General features: G+C 40.8%; 4 protein-coding genes across 5 annotated transcripts; 3 read left to right on the top strand and 1 right to left on the bottom strand.

The window, feature by feature from the left end:
* The first annotated feature begins 1,218 nt into the window (after positions 1 to 1,218).
* LOC127356141 (deoxyhypusine synthase-like) lies at positions 1,219 to 5,271 on the top strand. The gene is made up of 9 exons (XM_051387664.1): positions 1,219 to 1,521; positions 2,527 to 2,691; positions 2,988 to 3,109; positions 3,230 to 3,326; positions 3,528 to 3,614; positions 3,708 to 3,813; positions 3,892 to 3,995; positions 4,210 to 4,335; positions 4,601 to 5,271. Exons 1-9 carry the CDS (start codon positions 1,330 to 1,332, stop codon positions 4,691 to 4,693), a joined length of 1,092 nt encoding a protein of 363 aa, XP_051243624.1. The 5' UTR covers positions 1,219 to 1,329; the 3' UTR covers positions 4,694 to 5,271.
* Positions 5,272 to 5,972: 701 nt separating this feature from the next.
* Positions 5,973 to 10,138, top strand: fbxw9 (F-box and WD repeat domain containing 9). Of its 2 annotated transcripts, XM_051387663.1 has the most exons (8): positions 5,973 to 6,160; positions 6,533 to 6,694; positions 6,781 to 6,925; positions 7,397 to 8,420; positions 8,538 to 8,686; positions 8,796 to 8,999; positions 9,091 to 9,156; positions 9,397 to 10,138. In XM_051387663.1, the coding sequence occupies exons 2-8, from the start codon at positions 6,546 to 6,548 to the stop codon at positions 9,469 to 9,471; spliced, it is 1,812 nt and encodes a 603-aa protein (XP_051243623.1). In that variant the 5' UTR covers positions 5,973 to 6,160; positions 6,533 to 6,545; the 3' UTR covers positions 9,472 to 10,138. The 2 variants fall into 2 exon arrangements, with proteins under 2 accessions (XP_051243623.1, XP_051243622.1); XM_051387662.1 differs by having other exon boundaries at positions 5,973 to 6,694.
* LOC127356142 (guanine nucleotide-binding protein G(I)/G(S)/G(O) subunit gamma-12-like) lies at positions 9,907 to 10,751 on the bottom strand. The gene is made up of 2 exons (XM_051387666.1): positions 10,659 to 10,751; positions 9,907 to 10,415 (listed from the first exon to the last, which is right to left on the bottom strand). The coding sequence occupies exons 1-2, from the start codon at positions 10,749 to 10,751 to the stop codon at positions 10,290 to 10,292; spliced, it is 219 nt and encodes a 72-aa protein (XP_051243626.1). The 3' UTR covers positions 9,907 to 10,289.
* Positions 10,752 to 11,984: 1,233 nt separating this feature from the next.
* dhps (deoxyhypusine synthase) lies at positions 11,985 to 19,040 on the top strand. Its single transcript, XM_051388766.1, has 10 exons — positions 11,985 to 12,138; positions 13,329 to 13,528; positions 13,734 to 13,898; positions 14,020 to 14,141; positions 15,862 to 15,958; positions 16,117 to 16,203; positions 16,474 to 16,579; positions 16,671 to 16,774; positions 17,413 to 17,538; positions 18,160 to 19,040. The coding sequence occupies exons 2-10, from the start codon at positions 13,334 to 13,336 to the stop codon at positions 18,253 to 18,255; spliced, it is 1,098 nt and encodes a 365-aa protein (XP_051244726.1). The 5' UTR covers positions 11,985 to 12,138; positions 13,329 to 13,333; the 3' UTR covers positions 18,256 to 19,040.
* The last annotated feature ends 221 nt before the right edge of the window (positions 19,041 to 19,261 follow it).

The following is a 19,261-nucleotide window of genomic DNA, read 5'->3' as shown; positions in this document are numbered from 1 at the left end:
TCTTCAGTTCATCAAAAATGTAAAATTCAAATCACCAAATTTAGAGATGGTTACACTGGATAGGATGGGTATGGGGGAAAAAAGCGATCAGACAAATGTAATGGAGTAAAAAGTACTATATTTGCCTCTGTAATGTAGATGTATGTATGAAGTAGAAGCATATAGTTTCAAATGGAAATACTCAAGTTGCGTACTTGCATTAACTGAGTTACGACCACGGTACAAGACACAGCAGCTGAGTTTAGAGTTAAACACAGGTACAGTTTAAACGTCAGCCCCTGAGGACACAACAGTAACTCAATTATCCGTCCCAGAGTCGCAGCTCAAAACTAAAAGTGACTTTTTTCTGTTAGAGCCCCTCGGAGAATCACAGTGTGTTAATGTGTTACATCCTCTGTAAACACAGGACCCAAAGCAGATCTGGCAGGCTAATTTGTTGTTTTATGTATGTTGTAACTTTGTTTTTGATAAATTATATATAAATAAAGTATTGTTGTTATGAAACTACTTGCTCCCATGTGACCAAATTGGTTTATTTTCCATGAGTAGTGCAGGCACCTTCTTCAAACTTCAGACTGCAGACATACAGACTGACGTTGCCATTCAAATGGACAGGTTTTTCAAGGTGTGGCATTCAACAATACACAGAAGTCAGCACATTGACTCTCATCTCTAACAGTGCCTACTACACAGAACTTAATCATGACTGGGAAGATTGTCTGCCTTGATTGATTCTGGCTGTGAAAGAGGTTAAAGTGTGCACTGGATTAAGTCCAAATGACTTTGTTTTTGGGCACTTGGTACGTGAAACATTGGCAGTTTTGCAAAGTGGTTACCAATAGTCTGAGCCACCACAGAATTTGATTGATTACATGAATGGCTTTAGGCATAGACTACTGACGATGATGTACATATTTTTTGTTTTCTGGGGCTAGTGTTTTCTTTAAAATTTTAAATTCAGGACTAATGTATTGAAGGTGATAACCTAATGATATCAATATGAAGGAATTAACTCAATATTTACTGGAGCCTCAATGCCAAAACACAACTGCTAACCCTGCTGCTAACACTTCATGTGAAGTTACTGTGACTGAGTGGAACTTCCAGTCAGACAGTGATGTTACAGAAATTTGGGGTGGACTATCAGTTATCAGGGGTGGCACTGGCCATTCTTGGCAGCCCCCCATTTGGCTACTGGCTTTCTGAGTTGCATTTATCTCTTTGCCTCATTCATGTGCTGTGCTGTGCTGTGCTGTGCTGTGATGAAGCTCATTTCCATTAAAATACTGCTACTACTTCCAGGTGTGTGTTATTGTTCTTTCAGACAATATGGCACACCATATCCACCAAATATCTGGGGATATCTACAGACAAACTGACCCCATATCAGAGGATACACCAAAGGTCCGGGGCTATGACTTCAACCAGGGAGTGGACCATCGAGCTCTGCTGCAATCCTACCTTAACACAGGCTTTCAGGCTACCAGGTTTGGCTTGGCTGTCCAGGAGATCAACAACATGGTGAGATGGGTGCTACACCAGGAGAACGTGGCAAATTAACCGGTCCAAAATTTAGACGCTGCCAGTAGCAGCCGCTGTACAGGCATTGTTGCGCTTTGTTTACTAGCAACACTACATATGTGTTTAAAGAACTGAACGATCGATTGTTAACCCTAACCACATGACTATGGGTTGAATGCGGCAACGGTCCATTCTTGGACCTCTTCTGTTTAATCGTTATGCTGCTGCTTGGCTCTATGATCTGCAAGCACATGATCAGTTATCACAGCTATGCAGATGATATTCAACTTTACATTTTAGTATCTCCTGAAAACATGAGCACTTATTCACTGTTTAGTTTGAACTGTATCTATCACTGGATGTTTTGAAACTTTCTGCAGCTGAACAGAATGAAAACTGAAACCATAGTGTTAGGTGCAAAAGACAGGAGTTCTAATTGACACTGATCTGAATTTGTATTCGTACATAAGTAGCATCATCAAGCTAGCCTCCAATCATTTTAGGAATATCTAAAATATTTGATGTTTTTTATTCTGAAACACTTGTCCATGCGTTTATAATCAGCAAACCAGATGACTGCAATGCCAAGTTTACTGGTCTTCCCCTGATTCTCAAACATCTCCACTGCTTACTTCCTTACAGAAATGGCGTTAAGATGTTGCTCCTGGTCTTTAAATCACTTAATGGTCTGGCCCCATGATATATATTACCTGACATACTGTACTTATATCAAGGTCCTCAGGTCACAGGACAGCCTTCTTCTCCAAATTTAGAGAGTTCAATCAAAACGTTGCTGTAAATTCATTTTTCAATTTTGAGTTTCGTGCCTATACGATAGTTTTTTCAGTATTTACTCAATACATATTTGTTTAGTTTATCTTTTAATTTGTTGTGTGTGTGTGTGAATGCATGCTGTTTGCCTCTAAATGTTATAATTGATCTACGATCTACCATTTTATCAGTTTTTTGTGCATAACTTGTTTGCAATCCACTACACATCCACAGATCGAGAGGCGTCAGCAACCTGTGAAGGCAGGGAGTGCATTTGTTAAGGAAGATCCATCAAGCTGTCCCTGCCTCATGAGCTGCACCATCTTCCTTAGTTACACCTCAAACCTCATCAGCTGTGGTGTCAGGGAGAGTATTCGCTACCTTGCAGAGCACAAAATGGTACAAACCTCCTCAAATACATAAGATAATAGAAATATATGAAAGTTTATGCTATGTAAATTGCATGCATGGTGGAGGCAACGCTTGAATATAACAAATGAATATAATTCCTCTCTTTTGCCACTTGTGGTGGTATTGTTAGAACTGTAATTGTTAAACTGCACTTATTAAAACAACCTCACCGGAAACATTTGAATGAAAGTAATGGACAGTAGAATCAGAATTTTAAAAAATACAGTATAAGAACAGCACATTACTTATGTTGCTTGATATAATATATTTCTGTCTCTGTGTAGGTGGATGTCTTAGTGACCACAGCTGGAGGTATAGAGGAGGATCTGATCAAGTGTTTGGGCCCAGTGTACATTGGAGACTTTACAATGTCCGGAAAGGATCTGTATCAAAAAGGCCTTAACAGGTCAGAGAGTATTTCAGATTAATGTATTAGAGTATAACACACTAATGTTAACATGGCTCACTTACACTGCCAGCATTATTGAGGAGTATTAATTTGTCTTGCATTTCCTTTTGGCTGCAGGACTGGAAACACTCTGATGCCTGAAGAAAACTACAGTAAATTTGATGACTGGATGATGCCGATCTTAAAGCAGATGCTGGTGGAGCAGAACACTCAGGTGTGGGGACTGTGTTTTGAACATCTCTGTTTTCCTACAATCTCGTTTATACAGTGTAAAAATTCAAACCATTTAACAACATTATGAAGGAGGAATTTCTAATGCTATTCTTTTCATTGTGGCACTTGAGGTGTCCTGGTCCCTGTTTTTGCCTTCAGCTCACACAATAGTTTGATTTTTCTGAGATGTTTCTTCACTCAGGGCGTTCGCTGGACTCCATCTAAGATGATCCATCGACTGGGCAAGGAGATCAACAACCCTGAATCTGTTTGCTACTGGGCCTACAAGGTGAGTGATCTGGTGATCTGGGAACAGCTGCAACTGCTGAAATTATATCTTATTTTATACAGTTACTGAGAAGTGATGAGGTGTCTGTTTCAGAATAACATCCCGGTGTTCAGCCCTGGACTGACTGACGGCGCTATCGGAGACATGTTCTACCTCTTCTCAGCTAAAAACCCTGGCTTGATATTGGACATAATTGAAGGTGAAAGAGTCTTCATCTCTGCTTACTTCGTTTGTCTTCAGGATGTTAGTTTGTTTATCACAATGCATTTGATTTCAGATGTATCAAAGGTGAACAACATTGCAGTGGCTGCCAACAGCACAGGGATGATCATCCTGGGAGGAGGTCTGGCCAAACACCACATATGCAATGCCAATGCATGGGTATGTATTTAGCATTTTGCACACACGGACACACTTGTTTTCATTAGTGTATAGTGAGCCATGTTTCTACTGTAGCCCAGAACTGACAAATCAAACACTGGCTCTAGATGGGGCCTTTCACATTTTTGCGAGTTTCATCCACACCGTAGTTTTTCCTACATGAAACTAAACCCTACACACTGGTCCTTTAACACACTGCTGTGTCTTCTTCCAGAGGGATGGAGCTGACTACGCGGTGTACGTGAACACGGCCCAGGAGTTTGATGGCTGTGACTCAGGGGCCAGACCTGATGAGGCAGTGTCCTGGGGCAAGATCACAGCAGATGCTAAACCTGTGAAGGTATCTTTTATACTAATATTGGGTATTATTACCATCATATCATCAGTACTATTACCACCATCTTGCAACTACAACTTTTTTGCACCTTATCTACCTATTTATCTTTTTTATCTTTTCTACCTAAGTATTTTTTTCTATTGTCTATCTATCCAATACATTAAAGTCAAGGTAATTTACTAGTCCTAAAGACTAGATCAAGCTGTTAAGATGGATTGATATTGTTCTCTGAGGTTTTAATACACATCTTGTCATTGTGTCTTTCCAGGTGTTTGGAGATGCTACCATAATCTTCCCCTTATTAGTGGCAGAAACCTTCGCAGTTCATGCTAAGGCGACTACTGGCAAGAAAAATGAATGAAATCAAGGCCTCCTCCAATCTTTTATTATTATTACTATGTTTCATTCTCTCTCTCTCTCTTTGCTTCAGGCTATGGGTTTTTCAGAAATGTTTAATAGACCGTTCTCATGGTTCTCATCTTCTGAATTATTACTTATAAGAGAAGATTTTAGAGAGGCAGGTTCAACTGAATGCCATGGCCTCCTCAGTTGTTCAGTCCTGTATGTCTGGTAGCACTAGTCTTACAAATAGCCACCAATTAAGACTGCTCTGGTCCTTCCAGTCTACCTTCACACAGGAATCATTTCCCTTGACCTGATCTGGTTTCAAAATAAAGCTGTGTGAGTGGAAGAGTCATCAGATGGGCTCCCTCTCATTAACTGGTTGTGGAGTTTGGGGGTGGTTACAATGTCCCAGTGTTACATGTATAATGTGCTAAAACTCTTCTAAAATCTTGAATCAAATTTTGTTTTGAAAAAGGTGGCGGTTTTTACTGGTGCATACGTGTTGGAAGGTGCTTATTCAAATGTTCAAATAATATTTACTGAAAAAAACAACAAAACCTGAACTATAGATGTCAATAAAAAAATTTGAATTGATGGATTACGACTCAACTTTTTCTGTGTTTGGGAGTAGATGCATCAAAACAGCAAATGTATAAATACAGGCATCCTTCACCGAATGTTTTAATTTATTGTACAGAAGTCTTAACGAGAGGTGAACAAAAGGGTCACGATAAGGCAGAGATGGTTCAGAACAGTGGTTCCCAATCTGAGGTCAGGGACCCCCATTAGGGGTCGCCAAAGCTTCACGGGGAAGCATTTTGTTCATTTCTGTGAAGAAAACTAAATGGAATTGTTATTTTTAAAGTTTAGATTATTATTTCGGATCTAATCTGTGAATACCTGAACAAAAGCTATATTCTCAGAGCCTTTACTCTCCCATAAGCAGCCTCGTCCTGCATTAGAAAACAGCAGTAAAAGAGTAAATAGTACAACGAGAACAAAACACTGAATTTGTCTGAAAGAAGCATATTAAGTGTGTATGACTATTATATATATATATATATATATATACAGACAGAGAACTGTATAAAAAGTATAATAAATATCAGTAAAACTCTCTGATCAATATTAACAGGAAAGAATTTGTTCAAAATTAAAATTCACCACCATGAAATCCTTTCACACAATCTTCCTGCAGTTACCGTGCTCACTCTTTAGTGTTCTGTGCTGTTAGACATTAAATATAAAATAAAATATCCATAATAAATAAATAAGTCATGTAGTCGAGGGACGCAGTTTTATGACGACATCTTCCCTCGTCGGAAGTGGTGTTTCAAGTAAACTTCGCCTCAACACAACTTTTCTGTTCATATCCCTGAAACAGAGAAGAGTCTGCATTCAGTCGGTCGTTCATACGGCGACAGTGGCCGCCATTTTGGCTCACTGGCTCGGACGACGGCTGTTGACCAACGGCTGGTTTCCAGTAAACATACACTGTAGCTAGCACTGTTAGCCTAGCAGGGCTCGAAGCTAACGTCAACCCGCTGTCTTACACCTGTAACCTTACTTGTGTTAGTCGGGTAGAGTTTTAAATGTTACCATTTAATAGACGTATGTTGCAGATTATAGTTAGCTAACCAAATAGGCACCATTTGTATTCAGGTGTAGCCAAAGCTTTATTTAATCAACATCTCTAAAGCTAACGTTAGTAATGTAACGACAGTTTAACTGCTAATATTTGAGCTTGTTTGTGTTTGAACACACATACAGCCAACGACGGTAACTTATAACACAGATGCAGTTTCAGTGATGTTTGTTTACAGTAACTTACATGAGTTATCGGTCTTTTGCTAAGAGGAGAAGAGGGGATGTCTGAGGTCAGGGGTAACTGTAATGAACCGGGGGCAGGGACACAAGGTGACCCGGACGGACCTTCTCCGGACGGACCACCGGACGGACCATCCCCGGACCCCGTGAAATCTCCGAGTGGCGAAGCTGCCAGCTCTGACCTGCAAGGGTAAGACTGTCTGTCACCCTCAATCAATGGCCTTCCGTGGCATTTCACAAGGATATGAGATTAATAAGCCGTCCTATCCCTTCCAGTCTCCCTGCTGGTCGCCCGACCTCAGCTGATGTTAGCCCCTCACCTTCAGCTGAGACAACCGGCCTGTTGTCATTACCATGGGAGATGGTTACCCACATTGCCTCGCACCTTCCTGCTCAGTGTGTCATCACTGTGCTGCCAAAGGTTCGTTTTTTTTGTTTTTTTTTAAAGATCTTTTGGCCAGCCACTTCCATAACATACCTTTTAATACACTTTCACTGTATACTCCCGGGACGGGGTGTTACTTCAAAGGCATTGTGTGTATCTTTGAGAGAAAACATGTTGAATGCACTTCATTCATTCGTTTCAAAGACAATTTTTAAAGCGTTTTGTATCCTACTTTGTTTAAATTTATGTTTATTAGCAGAAAGCAAAAAGCCTTTCTTGGCACATTACAAGCATCTGTAGATCAGTGAAATAATGTGAAGCCATTGGCAGGAATGTGTCCCATTTCGTACATGTGTGCTTGCATGTCCGTATTTGTGCCCCAGGCAAACAAACAGGGCTCTATAGCAGTGCTAGAGGGCCAGAAACTCCACAGGGAACCTTGAAAACTTTATCAGTCTTGCAAATATTGGAAATGTTGTTGAATCCCTCACACACTCCTCTTTTTAGGTCTGTCATGCGTTGGGTAATGTGGGTAAGGACAGCACCGCTTGGCAGCTCCGGGCACGCAGACTAATAGGATCCCGAGCTGGCTTTCCAGTCGGACCAAGGGAGGACTTTGACTGGGCTTCTGCTTGCCTGGAGATGGAGCAGCTGATAACCTGCTGGACGGGCCAAGGGCATCTTGTGGCCAGACAGACCCAAGAGGATGAGGAGGAAAGGGAACAAGTGGGGCAGCAGCAAAGGGCAGGGCAGGATAGGGAACCAGTTGCAGAAGGACAGGAAGATGGTAGAGGGGATGAGGAAGAAGGGGTGGGAGTGGTTGCGCAGGAGGTTGCGTATGGTGTTGATGAAGGAATGGAGGTGGCAATGGAAGGTGAGGATGGTGAAATGCAGCCCATGGTAGCCGTGGAGCGACTGGAAAGACTGAGAGAGGCGTTGGAAGAGAGACTGGAGGATGATGCAGCAGCACTAATGGAGGAAGAAAGGGACCACAGGATCGCCTTTAATGCTGATGAAGGGCAAGATGGCGCTCTTAATCACCAAGAGGCACTGGCAGACCCCAGGAATCTGGGTAATGGCAGACAGGGAGAAATCGACCAACATCAAACCCCCAGAAGTCCTAGCCCACCCCCAGCACTGGAGTGCATCAGCCTACCTTCAGGCCACATTGCCCAGGTCAACTCAGTCCTCCTCGTGGGGGGAGAGGGGGCCGTTTGTGCCACAGGTTCCAGAGACTGGAACGTTAAGCTGTGGGATCTCCAGGCAGGCACTGGTGGCACCCTGCTGCACACATTGGGAGGTCAGGGTGACTTCAGCACCCACCGGGGCTGGGTCTGGTGCCTGGCATCTCAGGGACCTCTGCTGGCCTCAGGGGGCTTCGACAGCACAGTGAGGTTGTGGGACCTACAGGCAGGTGGTGCAGAGAGGGGCCTGATACGGGCCGGGGCTGCTGTCCTCTGCCTCTCCTGTCAGACAGATGTATTGCTGGCTGGTACATTTGACAAGAGGATCAGCATGTATGACACCAGAGGTGAGGGGGCTTAGCATACGCATACTTTTCAGTTGAAACACGACATAAAATCCTTCTTACACACTTAGACAAACCACTTGGTTTCTGAGGTTGATTATATCATAATTTTCTCCACAGCTGCTGAACCCCTGGTGAAAAGCCTCCGTCTTCATGGTAACGCTGTAATGTGCCTCGCTGCAGATGACAAGTACATCATCTCTGGGAGTAAAGACTGCACTGTGGCCGTCTATGACCGCAGGGCAGGCAAGGGCTTAAAGAGACTCCGGGTAGATGCAAACACACACACAAAGTTTCTTAAGTTTGCGTTTGAGCACATATGTGTTCAGATGTGCATCAGAACTCGAGACTAACTCCAAACAACCCCTCCATTTCTAGCTGAGCTCTTACCTGCTGTCCATGAGCTACAGTGGCTGTGAGGTATGGGCAGGAGACAACAGTGGCATGCTCCACTCCTTTTCCATGCAGGCTGGGACCTTAAAACCCCTGTCCCAGTTTGATGTGGGACACACAGCTCTAGTCACTGGCATCCACAGGTCCCCCGGAAGCCTCTACACCTGTTCATCTGATCGTACTGTCAAGGTAGGATGAGGCAGATTCCTTGTTACTTTGCTTATTTAACTAACTCTGCTACTAAATGGTCTTAAGTTGTAATTTCTTGTCTGTATTGCAGGTACATATCCCCTGTTCACCTCCAAGGACATTATGCACACTGCATCACCAAGCTGGAGTCAATGGGGTTAGTACCACATAAAGAGAATTAAAGTGTCAAATTGTTTACATTTAAAGATTATGTTAAAACTTTAATTATGTAAAAAGTCATCATCTATACAGTATTTGCTGTCTGTGTGGTGTTTCTTTGATTTGTAAGATATTTGTAAGTAATCAATCTGCTCATTCTCATTTTTGAAAATGTTTGTACTCCATGTCTCACTCTCTCACTGATAACACTCCTCCTGTCTCTGTCTTTAACTCTCAGCTGAGTGTGGAGGCTGGAGTCCTTGCTGTCGCCTCAGGGGATGTCTGCATGGAAGTCTGGAGGCCCAGAAAATGAAAGAGCAAGGCCTGCAAACTATGTGGTAAAACTTGAAAGCAGATGGGGACAAGTCCCCTGAAGACTATCAACGCTATACTGATCTTTCAGTATACACACAACATTGAAACATTTGATTTCCTTGTTTGATCCCGTTAAGAGATTTTTTTACAAACAAAAACACATATATGAACACATGAAATGTGTTTATTGCTAAATGTTTGTTCCATACACTTAATTGCCATTTTGTGCCAGTACTCAAAGCTTTCAAAGACACTACGTTGGAAAAAGTGAATCTCGCTTTCAGTTGTTTATTCAACAGTGTGAAACAAGCTTATGGTATTTACATGCTTATGAATTGACTGAATCCATTACAGTAACTGACATTGTACCAAAAGCTTTAGTTACATGTACAGTGAAATATTTGAATTATCCAAGCCCTCTGTGACACACTGATTGTATTTGTAAAGCTATTTATTTAAACACATTCAACAGTGCTAAACAATATGATCCTTTTTGTCAATATGTCTGTATATCCATTCTGTGTGTGTATGTGTGTGTGTATGCTAGTTTTAACAATGTGTAACCATTTAATTGTTCGGATAAATCTAACTATAAATCATTTGCACAATACTTGACAGATGCATCCATTAAAACACATTGAAAGACTGTTAAATTACTTGAAAAACTAGTGTCTGAAGTATTGGTTGGAGTTGTTCAATTGTAATGAAGTGTTAACAAGAATGAACCATTGATTGCCATACAGTAAAGAATCAGTCGTCGATAGCAGTTGTCCACGTGGCAGCCTGTCGTGTGTCGGTCATCTCGACTCAGGACTGTCAAAGCAGCACACAGGTCTTCTTATCTTTGAAAGGATTGGATGAGGCAGCGATGCCAGTGAGCAGAGGGTCACTGCGCCTGTGGTCCTGGCAGTACCGGACCAAGTCTGCGGCTGTCAGTGAGATCTGCTGGGATGAAGGTGGATAGGATGGCATGTCACAGGAATTAAGACATTGTAATACTGCAAGAATAAATAAACACTGGACATTGTATGTTAATATTAGAGACATGGAGCATGTGAGTAGATATGAAAAATAAAACAATGCTATTCTTAAAATGAATAAATCAGAACTACCTGATCTCAAGTGATGCAGTTTTGAATATATGATGATGTGATGGCATATGTGATTTTTCAGATTCTCACATACCTTGATTCTCTCCATGTTTGCCTCCAACCGAAGTTGATCCACCAGTTTTTGTGCCTGAACAACACTGTTGCTGCTGCACATCATTCCTGACATAACCTTCAGTCTAATGACTCAGAAAAAAAAGCCTACTATCAGGACTCAGTTTTACTCTTCCACTCCAAAAAGAGAAATTGTTTGTTTTACCTGATCGTACGAGACCACTCAGGTTGTGCAGGAGAGTCTAGTCAGAGAAGCTCCTGAGTTTCCTTCCTCACCTGTATCCCCCTTTTTATTCACCGCTGGGGGCAGTTCAAAGGCTCTGTGATATAAAAGGTCATACAACACAGTGTTGGAAATGTCACAAACATCACACATCACTTCACAGTCACCACTGATGAAAAGATTATTGACTAAGGCATTATGCTGTGCTCCAGGTATACCTTCTGCCTTTCAGCTACACAATGTGTGTGCAATTTTTTACAAAAGGTATGGTCAAAAACATCTGTTTATGCAATAATAGAGAGATTGGAGATTGGAAGTATTTATTAATTTGATTAACTGTGTTTTAGTTAGGTTGTCAAAATGTGTAAGGCATATATTTTTATTTTTATTAAATCAGTTCAGACGAGGGACCGCAAAAGGGGAAGTGACACTATGGTGAAGACACAAGAATGTGCCAGTTATTATTGTGCTTGACTATTCCCATTGTATATCTTTTAATCTGGAAAACAGTTTGTTCTTAAGCTTGAAAAGTGCTTATTAATCATTTTATTAAATTTAAATGATCATTATCATTATTCTGGATAGAAATAGTCATTTTTACTTCTACATTTAGCTTTGAACATCTCACTGTTCAAATGCAACAATAATATAAAGCTGTGATAGAAATCAAATGAATAATTTTACATTATATATATATATATGTGTGTGTGTGTGTGTGTGTGTGTGGCAAGTACAATTTTACCCATATAATTAATTATATTTATACCACTTTTTACATAAATTCAAAAGCAAAACATTGAATAAATACATGTATTATTATTATTAAATTGAGTACTGCATCCACCTGATTAACCTACCCTTATCTGAATGTTTAATCATTTAAAAAAGCTGAATAAGGTAAAAATATGTAAATAAAACATTTTAAGAGTATAATAATATAAAGTTGTATGCAGCCTACAGTAGAGATTATAGTTCAAACATTAGACACACCAATGACAGTCCAACATCTGTTTGACACAGTGTGAACAAACACCTATGAAGTCCACACACACACACACACACACACACACACACACACACACACACACACACACACTGTAATTAAATACCCACTTGTGAGTTTCAGGGCTTTAGGGGTTTGTCCCTCCGCGCTTTCCGTAGTAAGAGCGTCTTCTGCAGGCGACCCATGTGTTGTTTACAGAGATGCTAATTTATCGTGGTGGGAATTGATGCCAACTGAACCATCTTCATCAGCTAACTAACTCCTCTCCACCAACAGGTGAGTTTCCTCTCTGTGCTCTGATGTTTAATCCTGTTTAAAAGCAGTCGATGGAGACATACAGCTCACTGTTAGCTCGTCTGCTAGCTGACATCAGACCACATTGATTCCGCCACTGACAGTATGTGCTTCATTCAACTCATCCTGTCCGATCAATGACACTTTTATTCACCTAGAAACCTGGACGTAAACGTTTGTGTTTGGTTTCTTTTTATACGTTTAAAATTGTGTTGTTGTTGTTGTTGTTGTTAGCTTTAGCTGTGCAAGACAGCCAGAAAGTTTCCAGCTATTATTATCATCATCATCGTACAGCTGGCCGTCCAGGTAGACACTTAAAAACGGGGCAAGAGTCGTCTGGGTCAGGTAGAAGACCATCAAAGGCCACTGTTAAAGTTTAAGAAGTCATTTAAAGACACTAAATAACCTGCAGGAAGGAACAAAGTAATTAATTTTAAATGAAATCTTTATTAAACACTGAGCTAAAGTGAAGGGGTTCAAACAATGTTCCTAAACCACTGGAAGAAGACAGTGTATGCAAACAAAACAAAAAGCTTATTATCCACAAACACATAATTCATTAGGTTCTTATAAAGATCAGCTCTACATGTGAGAGGAGAGGAGCACAATTGTTTGTTAACTTTACTGGCACAGAGAAATGTGCCTACTGTGGCACAAATTGACATTTTGGGACACTTTTGCCTCCCAGCACAAACACTCAGGGCGTGCTGGCATACAGACACACAAACACACAGACACACAGACACACCCTCAAACAGCCTACAGCAAAAAAGGCATTCTTTTAGCTTTCTAAACCAGCAGATACACCCTGTATTACTGAGGCAAAATCACAACACCATTACAGAGCAAAATAATCTGGCCAATCAGGATACTGTTCTCCAAGCTACTGTAGCTGCCGTTGAGGCTTTCTTTCATATGGAAGTGTGCATGGTTTCATCTGGGTTGGAAAATCTATATAAGGGACTTCTGTGTAGCTGACTATTGTAGTTATAGAATCACTGGTGGATGGGTGGGGGGGCGTTCAAAGGTCTGGACCCCGGACAATGTTTTCCAGCTGTTCACACATCAGCAGCTATGAAGCTCAGTCGTGGTTTTTCTGCACGTGTCAGTAAGAGCACTGGGCACCACAGTCTCCCAACCACACCCCTAACACGTTCTCTGTGTTTTTGCAGAAAAGATGGCAGACCACGCCCCCTCTGTTGCCATGGAGGCTGTCCTTAAGCCCAGTTGCGACCTCCCAGAGGACATGCCAAAGATCAAAGGCTATGACTTCAACCAGGGGGTAGATCTCCAGGCAGTGCTGAAGTCCTACCTCACCACGGGCTTCCAGGCCAGCAGGTTGGGCTTAGCCATCCAGGAGATCAACCAAATGGTACGAGGGATGGCTGTGTTGCACGGAAATCCCAGAAACGGATATTTTAAAACTAGGGCACATGAAGCAAAAACTATCTGCATGGCTAAAGGGAGGTTATTTGGGGCGAACCGACCCAAATCATACAGATTTAGTAGCTTTTTATCAGTCTGTTTATGATCATTTGTTAAGTTATCATTATCATCTAATGACTCCTCTCCCACAGATAGAGAAGCGTCTTGAGCCGGTGGAGGCGGACGAAGGAAATGAATGTAAAGAGTCCGGTGAAGCCTCCCGCAAGTTGGGCTGCACCATCTTCCTGGGTTACACCTCCAATTTAATTAGCTCCGGGGTCAGAGAGAGCATCCGCTACCTGGCAGAGCACAAAATGGTACACATTTATACACTCGTTACAATTATCCAGGTCGTAGTTTAATCACAGATAACGTCTAAAATGATCAACCAAATTTGACAGGGAGTTTATCAGAATCTGTCCTGTTACTGTGTGTCAGGTGGATGTGATTGTAACCACAGCTGGAGGCATAGAGGAGGATTTAATCAAGTGTCTGGCTCACACGTACTTGGGAGACTTCAACCTGCCTGGCAAGGAGCTCCGCCAGAGGGGCATCAACAGGTTGGAAACTACTGATGCAGTACACCTCATGTTTGACTCTTTGGGATGCACACATATATATGTATGTACAGTCATGTGAAAAAATTAGGACACCCTATGAAAACATGTTTTTTTTTTACATATTTAGACATATGGATATTTAATATCAATTTTAACAATACTGAGAGATTCAAGTAATATAACTAAACAAGTAAAACTGAAGAAAATACTTTTTAAAACTTTCTGTAAAATGTAATAAAATAAACATGCAGTTTCTGGTGAGGAATAACTTCGGACACCCCCACATTTTTTTCCACTTAAAATGGCTGAAATCACACACAGGTGTATCACATCAGGTGCACATGATTAGAAAATTGTTACTCATCATTTTGAAGGAGGCTTGCCCTATTTAAACCTCAGACATTCAGTTTGGTGTGCTCCTGACTGTTGACGTGAGAGTGAACACCATGGTGAGATCGAAAGACCTGTCTGAGGCCTTCAGAAAGAAGATTGTTGCAGCTTATGAGTCTGGTAAGGGATTCAAAAGAGTTTGAAATCAGCCATTCCACTGTCCGGAAAATAGTGTACAAGTGGAGGACATTCAAAACAACTGCCAACATGCCCAGGTCTGGCTGTCCAAGCAAGATCACCCCGAGAGCAGACCGCAAGATGCTAAAAGAAGTCTCCAAAACCCCTAAAATGTCATCACAGGACCTACAGCAGGCTCTGGCGACTGTTGATGTGAAAGTGCATGCCTCTACAACCAGAAAGAGACTGTACAAGTTTAATTTTCACGGGAGGTGTGCAAGGAGGAAACCTTTACTCTCCAAGAGAAACATTAAGGCCAGACTGAAGTTTGCCAGAGAGAACGTAGACAAAGAACAGGACTTCTGGAATAATGTTCTTTGGACAGATTAGTCTAAAATTGAATTATTTGGACACCAGAACAGAGGACATGTTTGGCGCACACCAAATACAGCATTCCAGGAAAATAACCTCATACCAACTGTGAAGCATGGAGGTGGAAGTGTCATGGTTTGGAGGGTTGCTTTGCTGCAGCAGGACCTGGCCAGCTCACTGTCACAGAATCCATCATGAATTCTACAGTGTATCAGAGGGTGCTTGAGAAACATGTGAGATCATCTGTAAGAAAATTAAAGCTGAAGCGGAACTGGACCCTGCAACATCACAATGACCCTAAACATACCAGTAAATCCACCAAGGACTGGCTGAAAACTAAGAAATGGAGAGTCCTGGAATGGCCCAGTCAAAGCCCAGATCTTAATCCCATTGAGATGCTGTGGGGTGATTTAATACGGGTTGTACATGCAAGAAACCCCTCAAACATCACACAGGTTAAAGCATTCTGCATTGAGGAGTGGGGCAAACTTTCCTCAGACCGATGTCAGAGACTGGTAGAGGATTACAAGAAGTGTCTCACTGAAGTTATTTCAGTCAAAGGTGGTAACATTAGGTATTAGGGGGTAGGGTGTCCTAACTTTTTCCTCAGTTAGAATATGCATTTATGTTGTCTTTTGTTTAATGAGTAAAACATTTATTTTTCGCTGTTTACCTGCAATTAGATCACTTTCTTTTCCAGAGATAAATAAAAACAAGATTAGACATCGATATGTGAACATCATTATTCTTAATGTATAACTGAATACTTAATGGGGTGTCCTTTTCAGATGACTGTATGTATGTAAAACATGTCTGTTTCCTCTGTCCTTGCTGGATGTAGGATTGGGAATCTGTTGGTGCCCAATGACAACTACTGTAAGTTTGAAGACTGGCTGATGCCCATCCTGGACCAGATGTTGTTGGAGCAGAACACAGAGGTGGGTCTCTCTGGGTGATATAGTTTGTTTATTGCACCTAGCAACAGGTGAAATACCAGTACTTGTTAATCTGGTGTATTCCACACAGTTGTGTAGTCAAGATGGCCTATAATATCGTCTACATCATACACATTTTTCTTTTACTTTCTTTCCTTCAGGGCACCCGTTGGACTCCCTCAAAAATGATCCACCGACTTGGCAAAGAGATCAATAATACTGAGTCTGTCTACTATTGGGCGTACAAGGTGAGTCCTGGTTGATATAGGTAATCTATTACATTATAAAGAAACAAAAAATACCAGTAAACCTAAACCATTTAATTGCTTAAAAGTCAGTAGAGACAAGTTGCAACAAAAATGATTTAAGTCTTAATCAGTGAGTTTGTGTCAGTTAAGATTGAAGAAATTGGGTCTAAAGTCAGTTTATTTGCAACCATAATACAATTCTTCATTTTAAAAATTCTGAAATAATATTATGAATGAACTTTTTAAATTGTTGTTTATCTTCTGTATCAGAATAACATTCCAGTGTTCAGTCCTGCTCTGACAGACGGCTCTCTGGGCGACATGATCTACTTTCACTCTTACAAGAACCCCGGCTTGGTTTTGGACATAGTGGAAGGTAAAAGCAACATTACTGCCACAGAACAAGGTCACCACAGCTGTCTCAACGTTATCTGTTTATCATATCATGACTGTGAGCTTTATTTCAGATATTCGCAGGGTGAACAGCCAGGCAGTGTTTGCCAAAAGGACGGGGATGATCATCCTGGGAGGAGGGCTGGTCAAACATCATATAGCCAATGCTAATCTTATGGTAACTTATCTTATCATCTTATGGTTATTTCCTACTTTCTATTACTTGACTTCACGTCAGGTTTTGTATACAATTCTGCAAAGTTTTGAAAAATGAAGTTGGCCATCAGTGGTAGAATGTAACGTACTTACTCCTGAATGGTGCGGTTGTGAGATATTTATTTCCATGTCATGTTACTTCACACTCATATTCCACAGCAATTCAGAATTGAAAACTTTAGTTACTTTACAGATTCACTTTTACGGTGATGTAATATGATGAGTTTATAAAATAAGATTCATAGATTCAACTACAAGTAGCTAAAATAGTTAAAATAGTCCCTTTTCCACTGTAACAGTAAAAGTCTACTTACACATTGATGCTTCCTTAATATAATTAATGCATATAATAGTCACATGGGATGTTTTTCTGAATTATGATCGCTTTCAATATTGATAATGTTACACCTGTGTACTAAGGTATCAGAATAGATGCTCCTGGAAACAGGGAAAATAAATGTATGAATAAAAAAGCAATCGAGGCAATGAGAAAGAAATATATTAAAAAGCCTTTATTGTAATGGCTCAAACAACAACAACAACAACAACAACAACAACAACAACAAAACATGTACTGTCTCTCTCTCTGTCACTCTCCAGAGGAATGGAGCTGACTACGCAGTGTTTGTGAACACGGGTCAGGAGTTCGATGGCTCCGACTCTGGAGCCAGACCTGATGAGGCCATATCCTGGGGCAAGATCAGAACAGATGCTAAACCCGTTAAGGTACCAATATGTATCCCAGCAATATTAGCCATGACCAGACCAAGACTAATGTCAACATTATGTTCTATTTATTACAATTATATGCTCAGATTCCCTTTTTATAAGGAGATATTTTGAGACTTCACTAAGTTATTTCACATATTTTCCAGATGCCTTTTACAGCCCATAGATAATACACCTCGAGTGTTTTCAGATGTGGATTTTTCTTTGCTCTTTTATGGTATCAGGCAGCATTAACTGTTGATGTTTTAGTTGAAAACTTGTATCCAATCTCATTAAACATGCAGTGACTCAGAGACAGCATTATGCCAGTGTGACAGATTATAAGACTATTCCATTAAACAAAAAATGTGGTCCAGAAAGAAAAGGTTATCATCGATTTCCTGCATTTATTTTTTGCTTTTCATTGTCCACTGTTTGGAAAAGAAATCAGTGTTCACCAGGAGGCTGTGTCCTCCGCTTCGGCCTCAAGGTGGCGGTGTGTGCACAGTGTTTGGTCTGAGGGTGCAGTGTGGCACAAAAACGGCAAAACATAAACATGAAACGCAAGGACTCAGTAAAGTGTGGTCAGTGCGTAACATACCAGAAAAGTGATGCACTGCTCTGTTCCTGTGCTCCCAGGTGTATGCAGACGCCTCTCTAGTCTTCCCTCTGATTGTGGCTGAGACCTTCGCTCTCCACGCCGACAAGCTGACTGCTGGAAAGAAGACGGATTAAATTATTGCCTCCTTCTGTTAGAAACAAACAACCCGCTTTGTTCCTCTGGCGCTTCCCTTGTTTGACATATTGCAGATATAAGTTTGATCTTCTAAACATTTCTGTTGAAAGTACATGCTTATGGTTTGGCAACTTTAAGAGGCAGCATTTCATACAATGCTGTAATTGAAAACCTAATTTTTTATGGGAGTCAGTGGTGAGGGTTTCCTGTCTTAATGCTTTCCATAACAATATTTACTTGGGAAAACAAGTACGGGTTTTTTTTTTTCCCCCTGTTAGCTGGAATAGCATGGGTAGCAAGCTATTGCATGTACCAAAGAGATTGTGTAGAATGTGTCAGGTTTTAGGTGTGGCAGTGAGTATATGTATGTGTGAGAGAGAGAGAGAGAATATATATACACTCATGAGGCATTTTTTATTTTTTATTTTTAGCCGAGAGATTTATTTCAGTTTAGTTGTGGCAAGACACATCGTTTTTATTTTATCCAAGCCTTTACCTTACTGTCAATGTTACAGGATGAAATATGTGCCTGTATATCTTAATAAATTATAAGTGAATCATTTATTCCTGTGTAAATGGGGTTTTAGTGGACGATTACAGTCTTATAGTCTTTGAGCAGAAGGCCACAAGGAGTCCACTTTGTGACACTTAATTTCACATGACTATGTTTGTAATCTTTATTGTATTTAAGGGTATAAAAAAAATAAACTGTTGCGTTACAGGACACAGAAGACAATATTGCTGAAAAACAATATTTACAATATTAAATAAAGTTTGAAACTCCTCTGTTGCATTTTAAATGTGTTTAGGAACAGAAAGTGTTGCTGTTGAGATACTCTGCTACACTTGATTAGGTATCTGTACGGTCTATTGCACTTCAAACATAACGTTTTCACTTCAGTCTATTTTTGGTGACATTGTAGGAAATATGACTAGACTGCATTATATTAAGAGGTGTTTCTAATTTGTTTCCTCCCATTAACACACATAAAAATATTACAGGAC

The sequence above is a fragment of the Dicentrarchus labrax genome, unplaced genomic scaffold, assembly GCF_905237075.1.
Source record: "Dicentrarchus labrax unplaced genomic scaffold, dlabrax2021, whole genome shotgun sequence".
Taxonomy (NCBI): domain Eukaryota; kingdom Metazoa; phylum Chordata; class Actinopteri; family Moronidae; genus Dicentrarchus; species Dicentrarchus labrax.
This window is presented reverse-complemented; position numbering and strand designations above follow the sequence as displayed.